This window comes from Xyrauchen texanus, chromosome 7, assembly GCF_025860055.1.
Source record: "Xyrauchen texanus isolate HMW12.3.18 chromosome 7, RBS_HiC_50CHRs, whole genome shotgun sequence".
Taxonomy (NCBI): domain Eukaryota; kingdom Metazoa; phylum Chordata; class Actinopteri; order Cypriniformes; family Catostomidae; genus Xyrauchen; species Xyrauchen texanus.
In genome coordinates this window covers 47,319,310-47,337,006 of record NC_068282.1, presented here as the reverse complement: position 1 = coordinate 47,337,006, position 17,697 = coordinate 47,319,310, and the positions used below count along the sequence as shown (strand labels likewise).

General features: G+C 38.8%; 1 protein-coding gene across 1 annotated transcript in view; it reads left to right on the top strand.

Annotated features, from left to right (window-relative positions):
• st3gal3a (ST3 beta-galactoside alpha-2,3-sialyltransferase 3a) overlaps nt 1–17,697 on the top strand; it is a 95,090-nt gene that overhangs the window by 20,921 nt on the left and 56,472 nt on the right. Inside the window, 1 exon segment of the mRNA XM_052131062.1 lies at nt 5,307–5,455. Within this exon segment, the coding sequence (XP_051987022.1) occupies nt 5,347–5,455 (109 nt within the window). The 5' untranslated portion in view covers nt 5,307–5,346.

Below are 17,697 nucleotides of genomic sequence, written 5' to 3'. Positions count from 1 at the left end.
GACAGGATAATACAAATGATAAACAGGTGTGAACAATGACACAAAATGGCAGTGATGACGGCAGGTGGATTGTGGGAAATGTAGTTCGGACAAAGACAAGTGAAACCAGGGCAGACAACAAGGGAATCTTGACACATATACATTAACCTAATTTAAATTCTCTAATAATAAAGATCCCTGAACTATTAAATATCTGCCCCTCTTTAATAAAATTTTTTACATGAAATGGAACGGAATCATGGATCAGAGTCATAACTCCTCTTGCTCTAGATGTGAATGCTGCTGTAAATACACTACCTCGCCACCTCCTCCTAACCCTTGTCTCATCTTCCTCCACAAGATGTGTCTCCTGCAGAAATATTATCTTAAGAGTCCATATCTTTTAATTTAGTCATAACTTGTTTAATCTTTTTAACGCGTTGTAGGCCCCTGCAGTTCCACGTAACAAACTTCAGGTTCAGTGTTTGCGACATTTGAGATATATCAAAACTGTAAAATCAGGAAATAAGTATTTACCTCATAAGACAGGATTTTTTCATGGAGAAGCGTAACCAACCCGGATATGAGAACGTATATCCAACAACATGAACACAAACTACCCCTCGCTACCTCCCCGTATGTATATCCCTCCCTCGACAGTACGTCTCCAGCTATCGCATGCAACCACTCCACACACAGTGAGGAGCAGCTTAACCACTCTTCTCTAGCCAAACCAGAACCCTTACTACCGATGCTGTTCGCTATTATTAACACTCAATTAATCACTCTCGTTTCACTATAAGTTTACACACTTTGTGCTCTTTTTATAACGCACATTAAGTGCGCCTCCATATCCAATCACCATGCCCTTGTGGAAAAAAATAAATAAATAAAATAAAACTGAATGCATCAGACTTTGAGTTATTTCAATATCAAAAATCTAAACATAGACAGGTGCTTTCCACATAGCGTACCTCGAAGTTACTCACTGATAGAAAATTAAAGAAAAAGTGTGATATAGTCCAAAGCTGGCAGTGAATCATGGAGGCTCGGGAGGTGGAGCCGTAGGAGGCTCTGGAGGTGGAGCCGTAGAAAGTTTTGGAGACTCGGGGAGCAGAGCCATAGGATGCTCAGGAGACGGAGCCGTGGGAGGCTCGGGAGTCTCTGGGAGAAAGGCCGCGGAGGACTCGAGAGGCTTGAGGGGTGGAGCCCTGGAAGACTCGAGAGGCGGAGCCCTGGATGGCTCGAGTGACTTGAGGAGCGGAGCTCTGGAAGGCGGCGCCCCGGGAGGCTCGAGAGGCGGAGCCCTGGGAGGCTCGAGAGACTTGAGAAGCGGAGCCCTGGGAGGCTCGAGAGGCGAAGCCCTGGAAGGCTCGAGAGGCTCGAGAGGCGGAGTCCTGGAAGGCTCGAGAGGCGGAGCCCTGGAAGGCTCGGAAGGCAGAGCTCTGGAAGGCTCGGGAGGCTCGGGAAGCGGAGCCCTGGAAGGCTCGGAAGGCGGAGCTCTGGAAAGCTCGGGAGGCTCGGAAGGCGGAGCTCTGGGAAGCTCGGAAGGCAGAGCTCTGGAAAGCTCGGAAGGCGGAGTTCTGGAAAGCTCGGGAGGCTCGGAAGGCGGAACTCTAGGAAGCTCGGGAGGCGGAGCTCTGGAAAGCTCGGGAGGAGGAGCTCTGGAAAGCTTGGGGGGTTCGGACTCTTGGACGGGCGCGACCACTGGCGCTGGCCTTTGGACGGTCACGGCTACTGGCACTGGCTCTTGGACGGTCACGGCTACTGGCACTGGCTCTTGGACGGTCGCGGCTGCTGGCACAGGCTCTTGGACGGTCGCGGCTACTGGCACTGGCTCTTGGACGGTCACGGCTACTGGCACTGGCTCTTGGACGGTCGAGGCTTCAGGCGCTGGCTCAGGGACGGTCAAGGCTACAGGCGCTGGTTCATTGACGACTGAGGCAGTAGGCACTGGCTCGCCGACCGGGGAAGGTGTTGGCTCTGGCCCACAGACCTGGGCAGGCGTGGGCTGTGAGGCGGAAGCTCGTCTTCTCCTCCTCCTCCGGGCAGACGAGGTTGACCGTGTGGGTTCCGGGGAAGTGGCTGGCGTGGGGGTTTGCTCGCTGACATGTGGAGCTGGTGTGACTGGGAGCGCCAGGGATGGCTGAAGGGTCTCCCCTGTGGGTGGTGAGGTAAAGTCCTCCTCAGCAACGCCCACAGTGAGTGTCGAGCCTCACACCAGTAACGTCTCCTCAAGGAAGTCCAGCCTCGCGTGTCCTTTGGCAACCGCTCCTTCAAGGAAGTGTTCAAATTACCCCTGAAGAAGGCCACCAGGGATGAGTCCGGGAAGTTCGAGACATTTGCCAGCTTGAGGAAGACGCTAACGTGTTCTTCAATCAGACGGTCTTCTTGTCTTAGGTTGAGTAGAAGAAAGTTAGCCCGTTGAACTGCTGGATCCATTTATGCGGTCGATCGTTCTGTCACGAATAGCGGTAGGACAACGAAGAAGACAAAGGTTGAGGATCCACAAGCAGTAACTTTATTAAATAAACAAACACAAAGGAAAACCCACGATGGGGAAATAAACATAAACAAGGAACTCGGGAAGTGAACACAGAGCAGGCTTTAAACAAACTTTCCATAACAAACAACGATCGACAGTGACTGAACAAACAGGCAGGGTATAAATACAAGAAAGGACCAATGAACAAACAGAACTCAAAATAACATGATAAGGTGATGAACAGAAACCAATGGGAAACTTAACGAGGACAGGTGAAAACAATGAACACGAGGGCTAACAAGACTGTGGAGTTACAGACGGGTCAAAAGTGAAGACTATGGAGTAACAAAAGTGACACAAATGGAAAACAAAAGGGGAGACAGTAAAACAAGACAAGGTCATACGTTACAATATGTCACTGTGCATTTCTTATCGTGAAGAAAATTGGCAATTCAAGAGAGAGTCTTGGCCCCATTATACACTGCAACAAAATAGGTTTATGATTTGTTTTGGCTTGTTTTCCAATAAGAATATCTAAAACTAATTAAAACAGTGTACATTTACTTTATGAATTATTCTGCAGAAGAAAATGTTTTTATCTGAGAGTGTTGAATATAATATTAAAAATAAAAAAGATGCATTCACCTGAGAAGCAGCTTATAAAGATATTTAGACTTGCTTTTAGAGAATAGATCTTGAATAGAAGTATATTTTGTCTTTACTGCACTCGCAGAAGTATAACCAAGTGAAGAATATACACGTATATACAAAATACACATACTGTATATTTAAGATACATTCTCTTAAAGCAAATCTAAATATCTTATATGCTGCTTCTCAAGTAAATGTATCTTGTTTTATGGATTTTTAGACTATTTTAAATGGAAAACAAAACAATAACACTTGATAACTGAAATAATTAATGCTTCTCAACAACTTCTCTGTGTCATCACAAAGGAAAGCTGCTCCTTGTTCAAAGGATGTGTTCTTTAGGAATGTGTTTCTTGTCTCTACTCTCACCTTTCACATGTAGCTCAAACATGTATGTTGTTTGTCACCCCCATATAAGGTAAAGAACTATTTCATTGGTGGGGGTCCAGTGGAATGTGTTTTTTCTGGACCATATAACAGAATTCTGAACAATAAACTTTGAAGAAGGATTTGATACCATTGGGTGTCTGTGTCATTTCTTTCTTCCCTCAGCTGAGCCGTATCGAGACGGGGATTGCAGATCAACAAAATAAATTAAATACATTGGATGACAAAATTATCTAATAATTACAATTAGATTTTTTTGCAGTGAATTTCTTTACTGGATTAAACTTAAAGGGTTAGTTCACCCAAATATTACAATTATCCCATACTCCCAGAGCGCTTGGGACCTCAGACTGTGTCGAAGGTTCACCTTCCAACAGGACATTAACCCTAAGCACACAGCCAAAACAATACAAGAGTGGCTTAGGAACAACTCTGTGAATGTCCTTGAGTGGCCCAGCCAGAGCCTAGACTTAAACCCAATCGAACATCTCTGGAGAGACCTGAAAATGGCTGTCCACCAACAGTCCCCATCCAACATGACAGCTCAAGAGGATCTGTAGAGAAGAATGGTAGAAAATCCCCAAATCTAGGTGTGCAAAGCTTGTCACATCCTAATCAAAAAGACTTGAGGCTGTAATCGCTGCCAAAAGTGCTTCAACAAAGTACTGCGTTAAGGGTCTGAATACTTATGGCAATGTGATATTTCAGTTTTTCTTTTTAATACATTTGCAAAGTTATCAAAAATCTGTTTTTTGCTTTGTCATTATGTGGTTTGGAGTGTAGATTGATGTGAAAAAAATTGTAATTTAAAGCATTTTAGCACAAGGCTGCAATAGAACGTGAAAAAAATTAAGGGGTCTGAATACTTTCTGAATGCACTTTTTATCAGTGTATCATGGTATTACCATGTGATACCATTGAATTGGGTACACTAAGAAAAAATACCATCATGGTAATGCCGTGTTTGTTGACGTTTACTATTGTAGTGCCATTATGCTGTTTGGACATGTATCGTGGCAATAGCATGGTATTCTTTGAAACACCTCGGAGTATCATGTAAATACCATGGTATTTGTTATATATGAACCATGAACATATTGTGTTATTACCGTTTAGTACAGTCACTGTACCACGGATTCACCACAGTACTTTGGCTCATAATGTTATTTTGGACATTTATCATGATAATACTATGATATTCTTTTAAGCACTTCAAAATAAATGTGTCTGTCTGTTTAGACTCGTCACCTGGGCTGTAATTACTCTAAATCACTGGTCACTCTCTCTCGTGGCTTCTGGTCACTCTCTCTCATGTTCTGGTGTTCTGGTGTCTCTTATAAGGTCTCCCTCCACCATCACTATAATGAGAGACAGGTGTTAGAGCTAAACCACTTTCCCTCTCCCGCAGACAAACACATGACCACGCCCTCCCCCAGGCATACCACAGGTATGCTTAAAAAAATGCTTAAATGTTCACTCTCACAAACACTTTCCAAAACATGTACGGAAAACATGGTAATATCATTGTACTTTTTGTTGCTTTTTGCAGGGCAATTAGTGGCCAATTATTTGGCGTTGTCGATATATCAGTTTATGATAACATTAGGTTACACCAATAAAAGTATTTGCATTTGTAAGTATTTGATAGGGTCAGATCAGGTAGCAATCCTGTTTTTGGTAGCCATGGTAAATGTAAGTGAACACAATGACAGTTTCAGATTCTGAATTCCTCAAGTTCAAATTTGTATTGCGAAATTACAGGAGAACAGATGAGTCATTGTGTTGTGTGTCTTTGTGTTCTCAGGTGTCACAGAGCAGATGAAGCCTCTTGTGAGAAAGCAAGGATGAAGTCCAGACGGAACTTCATGTTTTTACTTTGTTCCATGCTGGTGCTGGGGTTCCTCTACTATTCTTTTGGAAAACTGCACCTACGGACCTGGGTCCAGAAATCTCGTGAGTATTTCCTGAGGAAGGATTTATTGGTCAGAACTTTCTTTGTCAAAGCTCCTAAGACTTAATGGAGTAGTTTTTATGTATCAACTTCTTTAATAAAAATAAAAATAGAGACAAATGAGATCATTGTTGACATACAATAAGAGTTTAATTTAGTCTTAATTTTGAGATTTCTTACTTTTGCCAATTTTGGGCTGGTTGTATTCTACTCTTTGAGAGTTTTGAAACATGGCTATTTGATCAGTTTGATGTTTTTACTGATTGCAGTAATATGTACAGTGCAACGTTTTTTTAAATAAATTATCAGAATGGTACACTTCGGATTTGTCTGCAAATTTCAAAGCTCTTGTTTAGTTTTAGTCATAATGCCTACATGGATTGTAAAGTAGAGCAGCGGCAGGCCCATCTGAGCTAAATATGTTAAACCCTACATAAATTGGCCCCATTCACTTCCATTGTAAGTGTCTCAGTGTAAGAAATAGAGGGATGAGTCAAAATATTTTTTATTGTAATCAACATTATGCCACAAATGCAGTTGATTGACCTTAACCTGTATTGAACACAGATTTGGAATTGACATGTTACATGAACTGTTTATAATAAATAAATGTGCAAGCAAATGTACCGTATTTAGGTCTCAATGTGCAGGTTGATATAGCATAGATCTCTGACTTCCATGAGATTTGCAAATTGATCTTAATTCTGTTCTAATCTGATTTATAATACAAGAGCATCTAGTTAGTCATAGGAAAAATATTGATGACGCACTCTCTCAAAATGCTTTTTTGTTTGTTGTTCTTCTACATTTCTCAAGAATAATGTCTTATCTAAAACCGAGGCAGTTAATTTTGCCACACAACTCACCTAGTCATTGTATTTGGCATCAGATAACTGTTGAGGTCATGCTTAAAAATGAGAATGACTCAAGAATAAACCAATTCCTGTTTTACTGTGGCCAGAAGGGGGAGCTAAGACCCCATCGCTGGCTGTGTTTGCTTCCTGGAAACAAACAAATTAACCGGCAAACCAAACTAAAGGTCATCATCTACTACAGAATAATGAACAAACTGATCATTGCTATGCTTAAAATAATACTTTAAAAGTATTCAGTTGTGAAGAGCAAGAGAAAGCTAATCAGTTTTAGATCATTTGTGTCATGATTTTCTGCTGTTTTTGGAGACCCTGTTAGGTTAAATCTATCCTGTAGATGGCTTTATTTAGACTGCAGTTTGTAGGACTTATACTGTAGTTACACAGCAGTGCAGCATTAACCTGATCATCTGTCGCAGTTTAAAATTAGAAGGAAACTATCTGATACTATCCAAAACCAATTTGAGTAATAAGAAACAAAGAGCAGACCTGAAAGCAATCATTTATGATTGTTGGATGGGAACTAAAACAATAAGCCATGAGAGGCCATGTGTTGATTTTACCATGGGTGCACAACATTAAGAGTGCCTTTAACTGGGATAAAATCTGTTTAACAGTGGTACAATGACAAAAACTCACTGACTCTTAGGGCTGAGTAAAGATATACAGAAATATCCGTGTGGGAGGAGGAATCTCATTTGCCTCCATGACTAAGACCGTCAATCCGCTCATAACGTGGCTTGTTGAGCGCATTACCGCGGAGACATAGCACGTGTGCCACGGCATCCACACACAACTCCCCACATGCTCCACTGAGAGCGAGAACAACATTATAGCGACCACGAGGAGGTTACCCCATGTGACTCTACCCTCCCTAACAACCAGCCCAATTTGGTTGCTTAGGAGATCTGGCTGGAGTCACTCAGCATGCCCTGGATTCAAACTTGTGAATCCAGCGATGGTTGTCCGTGTCAATACTCGCTACCCAGGTCCCCAGCATCATATTTATTGATGTAATGTATGGATTTGCACATTTTCCAAAAGCTAAAATGTAACCTAACTTATGAAAAACTAATGATAAAATATATATATTTTTATTAATATTTTCAAATTGTAAAAATTTAGTTCCCCTGTATAATTATCAGCATTAGCTGAGAGAGGTAGCATAAATAAGCAAAATGGACATTATAACTTGAATATGCCCAAAAGAATTGGAATTGAAACAAATCAGAATAAAATCAAATAGAGAGCTTGTGAATTGAATTGGAAAATAAGCATCAATCCCCAGCCCTACTGCTTCTTATGGCTTTGTTTTTTAAAATAGCAGCAACAGCTGTGTATAAAAAGACAGCAATGTTCAATGAAATCGCTGCATTTAATAATAATAATAATAATTTTAATAAACAATTCTTTTGCCCAAGTAAAATAGTTAAATAACCTAACTGGAGACGATTTTCAAGTGGCATAGCAGCTTTTTGCATTACTATAGAATGTGCAGTCACAGGTTTAACAACAGCTTTATACTTGGCTTGTCCAGTCAGAAATTAAAGTTTGAACTATCTGTTTTAGTCGCTGAAAAATTTAACTATTCTGAAATTGTACATTTTATTTATTTCCATGCCTTTCTATAATATTATTATTTTTCTTAGATTTTCAGCTCGACTGATATCGACTTTATCGCTCTTTGTTTACTATATGAAATCTATTTTAGGTCAGGAGTTTTCAAACTGGGGGTAGTAAAAGAGTGCTAGGTGATCCATGGGAAATTTCTGAGGAAGAAAAATTGTTAATACTTTTTGACAGATTTTTTATATTATTGCTATTTAATTCTGCATTATAAAGACTATAAATACATTTCAGTTTAATCTAAAAGTTTCACTCAGTTTTATACATTTAACATCACTCAAATATTGGGAGGAAAAAAACTAAATGCTGTCATCTTAATGCAAAGGAAGCTAAATATATTTTCACTTCATTACAAAAGTTGTATTTGTAATATCACACTTACAGATTTTCTCAGTTTAAATTGGTCTTTATAAATGAAAATAGATGGCAAAATATTTATATTTTAAAAGAGACGTGCCTCACAAGCCGATCGTCATATTTGAGGATACTTGGTACCTAAAAGTTTGAAAATCCCTGTGTAAGGTTACCTGAAAAACATTAAAATGCCCTTTGATGTTATGCTTCATAAGTCATGAATATGTGGAAACTTGCCATACAGTTGTTTAGATATTTCAGGTAATAAAGTAATAACAAGTAATTCGAGTCTGTTTACCCTGCCATTATAAAAGATCTCGCTCACTCTCTCTCTCTCTCTCTCTCTCTCTCTCTCTCTCTCTCTCTCTCTCTCTCTCTCTCTCTCTCTCTCTCTCTCTCTCTCTCTCTCTCTCCCTCTCTGTCTGTGTGTTGTTTGCTGGGAGTGGGTTGATAGTGGTGTTGGGTGAGATCTGAGCTGTGTGAATTCACCTTGCCTTAATTATGTTTTTTCTATTTTTCCTTGCAAGGTTTGTTTCAATTTGATTTAGACTCAGTTTGATTATTATTGTGATTATTGCACAATGAGATGGCATCATCGCTGTTCTTGCACAATGGCTTTAGGTGTGTGCCTGAGGACGGTGTCACAGTGGAAGACGTGCTCAAATTGCATTCAGTGGCACAATATAAGCAGATGACATGTTTACGTCTTCCAGATGGGAAGATTACAAATGACATTATAGAAATGCGTCACAGGACATGCTGTTGATTTTTATTCTTGTCTCTACAAAGCTGAGCATTGCAATTCTGGTTGTGAAGCACAACTTTTGCATGAACTTCCTCAAATAGTCTCTGTTTCTAGGACTGCTTTGGACACGCAAATTACCTTTCAAGAACTCACTATTGTGGTTGGACAGTTAAAATCAGGTCGTTCTCCTGACATTGACGTGTTGACTCCTGAATTTTATAAACTTTTTTGGAAGCATATTGGAATGGACCTTTATGAAGTCTTTTGTGAAAGTTATAAAGATGGCATTCTACTTGTTACATGTTAACTTGCTGTATTATCCCTACTACCTAAAAAGGGAGACTTGACTTTGTTAAAGGACTGGAGACCTGTTTCTCTATTAACTATTTTCCTTGCAAGGTTTGTTTAAATTTGATTTAGACTCAGTTTGATTATTATTGTGATTATTGCACAAGGAGATGGCATCGCTGACATCGCTGTTCTTGCGCAATGGTTTTAGGTGTGTGCCAGAGGATGGCGTCACAGTGGAAGATGTGCTCATTTCGACTGGGGAGAAAGTAGGACATGAAAATATTGTGTCCGCTTTTCGCATGAATAAAGCCGTAGTGGTGTTCTTGAAAGAGCAAAACCTTGTTAATCATTTAATCGTGAATGGCCTTGTTATAAATTACAATTTTGTTCAGGTTACCCCATTACATGCTCCGACAGCGGAAATCATGGTATCGAATGTTCCACCTTTTATTCCGGATGGCGCTTTGGAACGGAAATTAGTAAGGTCTGGCAAATTTGCCAGCGCTTTCAAAACTATAACGCTAGGCTGTAAACACCCATCTCTGAAACACATTAAGTCTTTCAGAAGACAGGTGTTTATGTTTCTAGACTCCCCCGAGAATACGCTGGATGTTTCATTCCAAGCACGATACGAAGGGAGAACCTTCATGGTGTATGCAACAACTGGTAGTTTAAGGTGCTTTGAATGTGGCGATTTAGGTCATAAAAAGTTTGCATGCCCACATAGAGAGCGTGCAACAGAGAATGGGCCTACTGTCTCAGGAGAGGGAGATGTGGCGGAGCACACTGCTCAAGAGGAAAAAGCAGGTTCATCAGAGGCAAGCGATTCTTGTGCGGCGCCATCCGCCGTAGAAACACATGAGTATGTTGTTACTAATACAGATACTAATGTGAATGAACGTCAGCATAATGAAAATATTGCAAATATTGTACAAAATATTAATGCAAATGAGCAGCAAGGTAACAAGGTAAATGCAGGGCCCAGTTCAAGTAGGTGTGACGAGCCTTTTTGTTTGGGTACAAGAAAAAGAGAGTTGTGTCTCAGTAATGATGGTAGTGCAATGGATGATGTTGAATCTGATGAAAATGGTTCTCTTCTTGATTATGAATGTGACTCACAAGGTGGTTCTGTATGTGGACCTGAAGGTGAATCTCAAGATATGTCCTTTAAAGATCCTTGTTTGTATACGTTAGAGGAAATTAATGATTTTCTTGATGAGACGTTTGGAAAACAATTCAACATGAAAGATTTTTTTCCTTATGTTGAAAAATTTGAGAGGTCGGTGGCATCTCTTCAAAAGACTGTGAGTCTTGACCAACTGAGTGAAAAGAAACGTTTTTGTTTAAAAAAACATGTTACAGTCATCAGAAAATGTAAAAAGGCGGATAAAAAGAAGAGGCTAAATGCATTCTTATAAGTGATTAGCCATGCATCACGTGGTGTTGTTGTCTTTTGTTCTACTGTTTTCTTCTGCTTTCATCTTTTCTCTATCCTTCCTAAACTTATATATGGATCTTTTGAGGGTGGGTTCATTAAATATTAATGGTGGGAGGGATAGACCTAAACGAGCCTTAGTGTCTGAAATAATGCAGAATAAAAAGCTAAACGTCATTTTATTGCAAGAAACCCATAGTGATATGGACATGAAACCGAGAGGGGGATGTGGTGAAAGGTCAGCATATACTTAGCCATGGTACAAATCTGAGCGCTGGAATTGCTCTCCATTTTTATCCAGATAGAAGAGTTAGTATTGAATTTGTAAAAGGTCGTCTTGTCCTTGTTAAAACTATTATTGAAGGGACCATATTTTACTTTATAAATGTTTATGCACCTAATGTGGGACATGAACGACAATTTATTTTTTAGTATACTAACTAATGTGTGAAGATTTTAGCGATGGAAACATCATCATTGGTGGAGATTGGAACTGTACAGAATGTTTCAATGTTTATCGTAACAATGAAGAGCGTCATATGCTTTCCTCCAACTATTTGTCAAGATTAATGAAAGAGGCTGTTTTGAAAGAGTTAGTGCTGCTCGATTAGACAGAATCTGTTTCAAAACAATTTAATAACAGGGCTATTGATTGTTGTATTTCTCCTAAAGGTTTTTCTGGTCACCATCTGGTTTTTATTTCAGTAAATATGGTACAGTTTCCAAGAAAATCTTATTGGCATTTTAATGCTAAATTGTAAAAAAACAAAAAAAAAGAAAACAGAATTTGAAAACTTGAAACAATGGTGGGAGGTTGGTAAAACTCAAATAAAACTATGCTGTCAACAGTACATAGCATACTGTACTACCACTCAAAGAGAAACTATTCAAGCCCTGGAAAGAGATTTAGAGTCTATAGAGACCGAAATGCTTAAAAAACATGACCCAAACGTTATTAATAACTTACTACAGAAAAAGAAACAGTTAAGTTTTAATTTGAATGAGAGGGTGAAGGCAGCTTTGGTGAGGTCACGATTTACACTGACAGTCACTGATATTGATGCCCCAAGTGCCTATTTCTTTTATTTTAAACATTCAGTGGCACAATATAAGCAGATGACATGTTTACGTCTTCCAGATGAGAAGATTACAAATGACATTATAGAAATGTGTCACCATGCTGTTGATTTTTATTCTTGTCTCTACAAAGCTGAGCATTGCAATTCTGGTTGTGAAGCACAACTTTTGCATGAACTTCCTCAAATAGTCTGTGTTTCTAGGACTGCTTTGGACACGCAAATTACCTTTCAAGAACTCACTATTGCTGTTGGACAGTTTAAATTTGGTCGTTCTCCTGACATTGACGTGTTGACTCCTGAATTTTATAAAACATTTTGGAAGCATATTGGAATGGACCTCTATGAAGTCTTTTGTGAAAGTTATAAAGATGGCATTCTACTTGTTACATGTCAACATGCTGTATTATCCCTACTACCTAAAAAGGGAGACTTGACTTTGTTAAAGAACTGGAGACCTGTTGCTTTATTAACAACAGAATACAAAATCCTATCCAAATGTCTTTCTAATAGACTTAAGAAGTTTTTATATTAGATAATTCATCAAGACCAAACCTATTGCATTCCAAAGAGGTTTATAATGGATAATCTTTTTTTGGTGAGAGATACCTTAGATATCTGCAAAATGTTTGATATCTGCAAAATGAGGTTGGATTGATCGCTTTAGACCAAGAAAAGGCATTTCATAGGGTCAATCATAATTATCTTTTTAATCTACTTGCTGCTTTTGGGTTTGGTCAGGATTTTATCAAATGGATACAGTTGTTATATACTGGAGCTTCTTGTATGGTTAAGGTGGGGGGTGGTCTAAGTCGGCCTATTCTGGTTTCAAGGCGCATTAGACAAGGATGCCCTTTATCAGGGCAATTGTACAGTATTGCTATTGAACCATTAATTTTTAATATAAGGAAAACTCTAACTGGTTTATTAATACCCACAATGCCTCAGCATTTAAGAACTATAATTACTGCTTATACTGATTATGTTACAGTCTTTGTCAATGACAATAATGATAAAAAGCTCTGTCTAGAGCACTTGTTTTGTATGAAAGGGCATCATCAGCAAAAGTAAATTGGGATAAGACTGAGGCTTTCTGGTCAGGCCAAAGAAATTTGGAAAATCTCCCACAACTACCAGGTAACTTAAACTGGAATAAAAAAGGGCTAAAAATACTTGCCGTGTTTTTGGGATCTGCTGAGTTTCAAAAGAAAAATTGAGAGGGAGTTTTGGAGAGATTGTGTAGAGGGAACTAGTTGCTACCCCAGTTATCCTACAGGGGGAGAGTTTTATTTGCGAACAATTTGGTTGCTTCTGCTCTGTGGCATAAATTTATTGTGTTACAGCCTCCCGCTGGATTAGTTCAAGACATTCAAAAGATGTTGGTGAACTTTTTTTGGTCAGGAAAGCTTTGGTCCGATCAGCTGTTCTTTTTTTGCCAGTGCAAGAAGGGGGACAAGGTCTGGTAGATATCAGATCTAGACTTATGAATTTTCATCTACAAGCTGCTCAGAGATTGCTGAATAACAATGATATTGCTTGGTCTAACATTGCAGTTGCACTCCTGAGAAAGGCAGGCAGCATGGGACTTGATAAACACTTATTTTTAATTAACTTGAATGAAACAATTTTAACAGACTTGACTTCCTTCTATAGATCTGTGATGGAAGCCTGTAAAGTTTTTTCTGTCTCAAGACCTGCTAGTTTTTGGCTGATGGAAGAGCCATTGTTCCAGAACCCTTTTTACCTTCTAGACGCTAATGCTCTGCCAATTTGTCAATACGGCTGATAACTGCTGGATGTGTAAAACTTGGCCACATTTTAAGTGTCAGTTTTGATACCCTAGGAGAGAGAACTGGGATCAAATCTATTCGACTTTTGAAACGGCTTACTGATGAAGTAGTTGGAGAGCTGAATTTTGATCAACAACTCTTTATCAACAACTCTAACCATATTAAAGAATGGATAGCTGGGTGTGACTATGATTTTCCATCCTTGAAGATAACTGCTGACGTAAGGGAATGGCATGAGGAGGAAAGTCTTATATTGTCTTTTAAAACCCCTCAGCTGAATAGTTTTCAGACTGCTGGAAAAAAAGCTCTGCATGTGACTCGTGTGAAAGTGACCAATGCACATATTTTATCTGGAGTAATGTCATCTAGATGGACTGAATTTTTTGGAGTGGACAAAGGTAGCTGGCAGTCACTGTACAAACGGCTAATTGAGGTACAAATGGCTAATTTATAAACAGTCTGGTGACTTACAGTGGAGGATTGTACATGGTGCAATAGCTACTAACAGACATGTGGTGCACCTCAATCCAACTGTAGGGGTGGGTTGCCCTTTTTGTTCTGAAAATGAAACCATTTTTCATCTTTTTGTGCAATGTGTACGTTTGGGTAATTTGTTTTCTTATTTACTTCAATGGGTATCATCTTTAGGTGAAGATGTATCTCATCAATTGTTCTTTTTTGGGCCAAAATATTCTGTTAGTCTTAAAAATGTTTTGGTTTTATAATATTTTGTGTTTGGAACTGCCAATCTCGCCATTTGGAAAACAAGGAAAAAGAAGATGCTTGGTAAAGATACTTTAGATCCTTTATTGATGTTAATGGGTTTGGTAGCATCAAGGTTTAGGATAGAATATGTGTATTACAAACTGGTAGGGTGCTTACCAATGTTTGTGAATACTTGGGCCATAAATGGGCTGTTATGTACAGTTAATGAAAATTATAATTTACTGTTGACTTTAAGTTATATCGTTTTTTTTTTATTTAACTTTTTAAATCTTTGTTATTATTTTTCCCTTTGTATTTGAGATTGTGGAATGTAGATCTTCAGTGGTAACACAGAGTGGGTTTACCTATATGTTTTAAATAAAGGTGATTCTCACTCTCTCTCTCTCACTCTCTCTCTCTCTCTCTCTCTCTCTCTCTCTCTCTCTCTCTCTTTCTCTCTCTTTCTTCAATGTTTTCCTGTACAGTGTAACTGGAAATAATCTCTGTAACTGAGTCTGATCAGCATTTTTTAGTAATGAGAATTTGCAAAACTGAAATTACGTGCTTCATAACACTTTTAGCTGCACTTTTCAAGTGAAATGTCCAGCAGGGGGTGCCAAAACTGAGCGAAATTAGGTTGTAATCAGATGAGGTTTTTAAGGTGAATTGTAGGTGGAAGTTTTAATTAAACGTACCTCCCTAACCTAAAACTTTACCCTAAACTTAACCAATTGTGTCCAAAAAGAGTAATAAGACTTTAAAAAAAGACATCCTTTCCGTTAACCAACAGCTAACCTTAACCGATAGTGTTTTAAAACGCAGAAGTGAAATGGAAAGCAAATATTCTGAAGCAGCTACATCAATTCGTGTCACTTTGTCTCTGTCGTGTCACGTGTCAGCATGAGTTCTTGTCTTGTTTTGAACCGCGGTCCTCCGAGTCCAAAGTCCAACTCTCTATGAAGTGCGCTACCACGCAAACTAATTATGTTGCAATAAGTGTATATACTGTATGTAGATGAATTTGTCATACAATCGTTGAAATTTATAATTTTTAAATTATAAATTGAATCTCGATATCATAACATAGCAGGGTATGAGTAATAGAGAGAAAAATAAGTGTTTATAAAGTCATAATCAGCTGTATAATCATAGTGTTGTAGTGCCACTAGTGTTCATTTCACCTGAAAACTGCAGGGAACTGTACCTGGAGACATGTATATCAGGTTTTGCCAAAATGTATACAAGAGTTATGTTTTCACTATGAGTCCAGGTTGCAAAATGGAGCACAAATGCTACCACATTGCTTACTGTTCAGCTCTTTGTGCACTAGCATGTGGCTGCATTATTTTTTTCTTTTTGCGTTCTTCATCCAGATATGGTGTGTTTTTCTGTGAATTTTCTCGGCTACCCTCCAAACCCCTGCTGGCAGATCTCCTCGCCAAGTCAGAGGCTTGCTTCACTGTAAATCAGATTTTAATTTAGCCCTGCAGTTTTCTGCTGGATTTATGGCATGAGATCGTATAGCTAGTTATAGACTAATATATTGACTGGGGTGATTAATCAAAACAGCCAAATATTCGCAATATTTGGCTCTTTTGATATTATCGGCATTGGCCAATAACTGATCCCTATTGGTCGATAAACAGAAGCGATCAACTGAAGGGAGTTATTTAGGTGATTCTCCCAAAACTTGTCCAAAAATTGTCTCGATCCTATTTATTTAAAACTTTAGAAACAAATCAGTAATATTTTGCATATAGAAAATGAAACCTATTTTTGTCACTGTCACAGTATTTTCATGAAAATTATGCACATTTTACCCCTCGTTTTTCATTACCACAATGCAGAAATAGCGGTTTCGTTATAGTATTCTCTTTACAGCAACGTGAATTATTATATTATGATTTATTTTTTCAGTAAGTAGTAATCGCTTGGTACTGCCTTTCATTTCCGATTTATTGTTTTAATTGTACAACAGCATCTTTTTATTGTAATACAGTTAAAACATGACAGTGTTACAATAATGTAAATCTCCATTGAAAACAATGGGAATAATAAAAGTAAAACAGCGGGATGCGTTAGCTTCATTTTCTTTATAATTTCATTTTTGTTTATTTTTATTAGGGGTTAAATATGACCAGGACATTGTCTTGACAGGTTTTGTGAGAATCACTCAGACTCAAATATCTTATTATATATATATATATATATATATATATATATATATATATATATATATATATTTATATTTTTTATAAATATGTAAAATATGTGTTATAAGTGTTGGGAATTTTGTGTAGCTCTTATTTGCTATCTTAAAATTGTATTATATCTTTGCTGAGTTGATATTAGTATCGGCATCCTCTCACAAAAAAAAAAAAGGTTTCGAGTTCATCATCTACTGTAAATCAGATTCAATTTTTGTTTGTATTTTGTAATTTGTTGATTTTATAATGTTAAAAATTAAGATTTAACCATAGTGTCACTTGAACGAATAAAGTTCCTCAAAATAAAAATGCTGTCTTTAAAGAAGACACCTAGTCATCACATGTTGTTACAATTTTATAGTGTAATTCATTCAGTCAGATGTTTTTAAACTTACTGTAATCTTGTTTCAGAAGCTAAATTGTATGGTTTAATAGCTGGTGAATAAAATGTGACTTTACATATCTATGAATTGCAATGTTTTGCACTGTAACAATTCCCAGGTGTATTTCAGGTAGTACAAAACCCAGGTTGTGGGTAACTTCTGTTTGTTGGCATTGCACTAGGACAGTTCTCTTACGAGAGGTTCTCTCGTATTGCGTAAGCTAGCTTACGCTACGGAAAAGATTAATCTTTTCTGAGATATTGAAGCCAACGCAGTGCGGCAGCTGCAGACCTTGAGCGGGCTAGCTAGCGAGCTCATTGGTTGCTCTGCGGCAACTGCTGCAGCCTATAGACGAGCTTGGGCGAACTCGCATCCAATGAGAGGCGTCCGCGCGCTCACTGCATCAAAGCCCGCCAAAAAGGGCGTGACTAGAGTGCATATAAGCGTAGTTCGTAGGCTGGAACCCTAATTTTCATCTCTTCAGCGAAGCTCTTCGCATCACTGAACCGGAAGCCGCGTCGCCGTTCGAGGGGCATCAAGCAAGCGTGGACAGCGCTCGAAGAAGCCGGCCGTCTTCGCCACCTTCAGCCGTCCTGCGAGCTACGCCATCCGGCGACGTATCCTTTTAAAAGCAAGCTAGTTCTTAAAGAACTTCACAAAAGAGTATGAGCGTCTTTTTAAGATGCCTCGCTCCACTTGCGCCTCATGCCGCGCTCCTCTCAGCACCGGAGACCGCCACATCATCTGGCGCTCTCTGCCT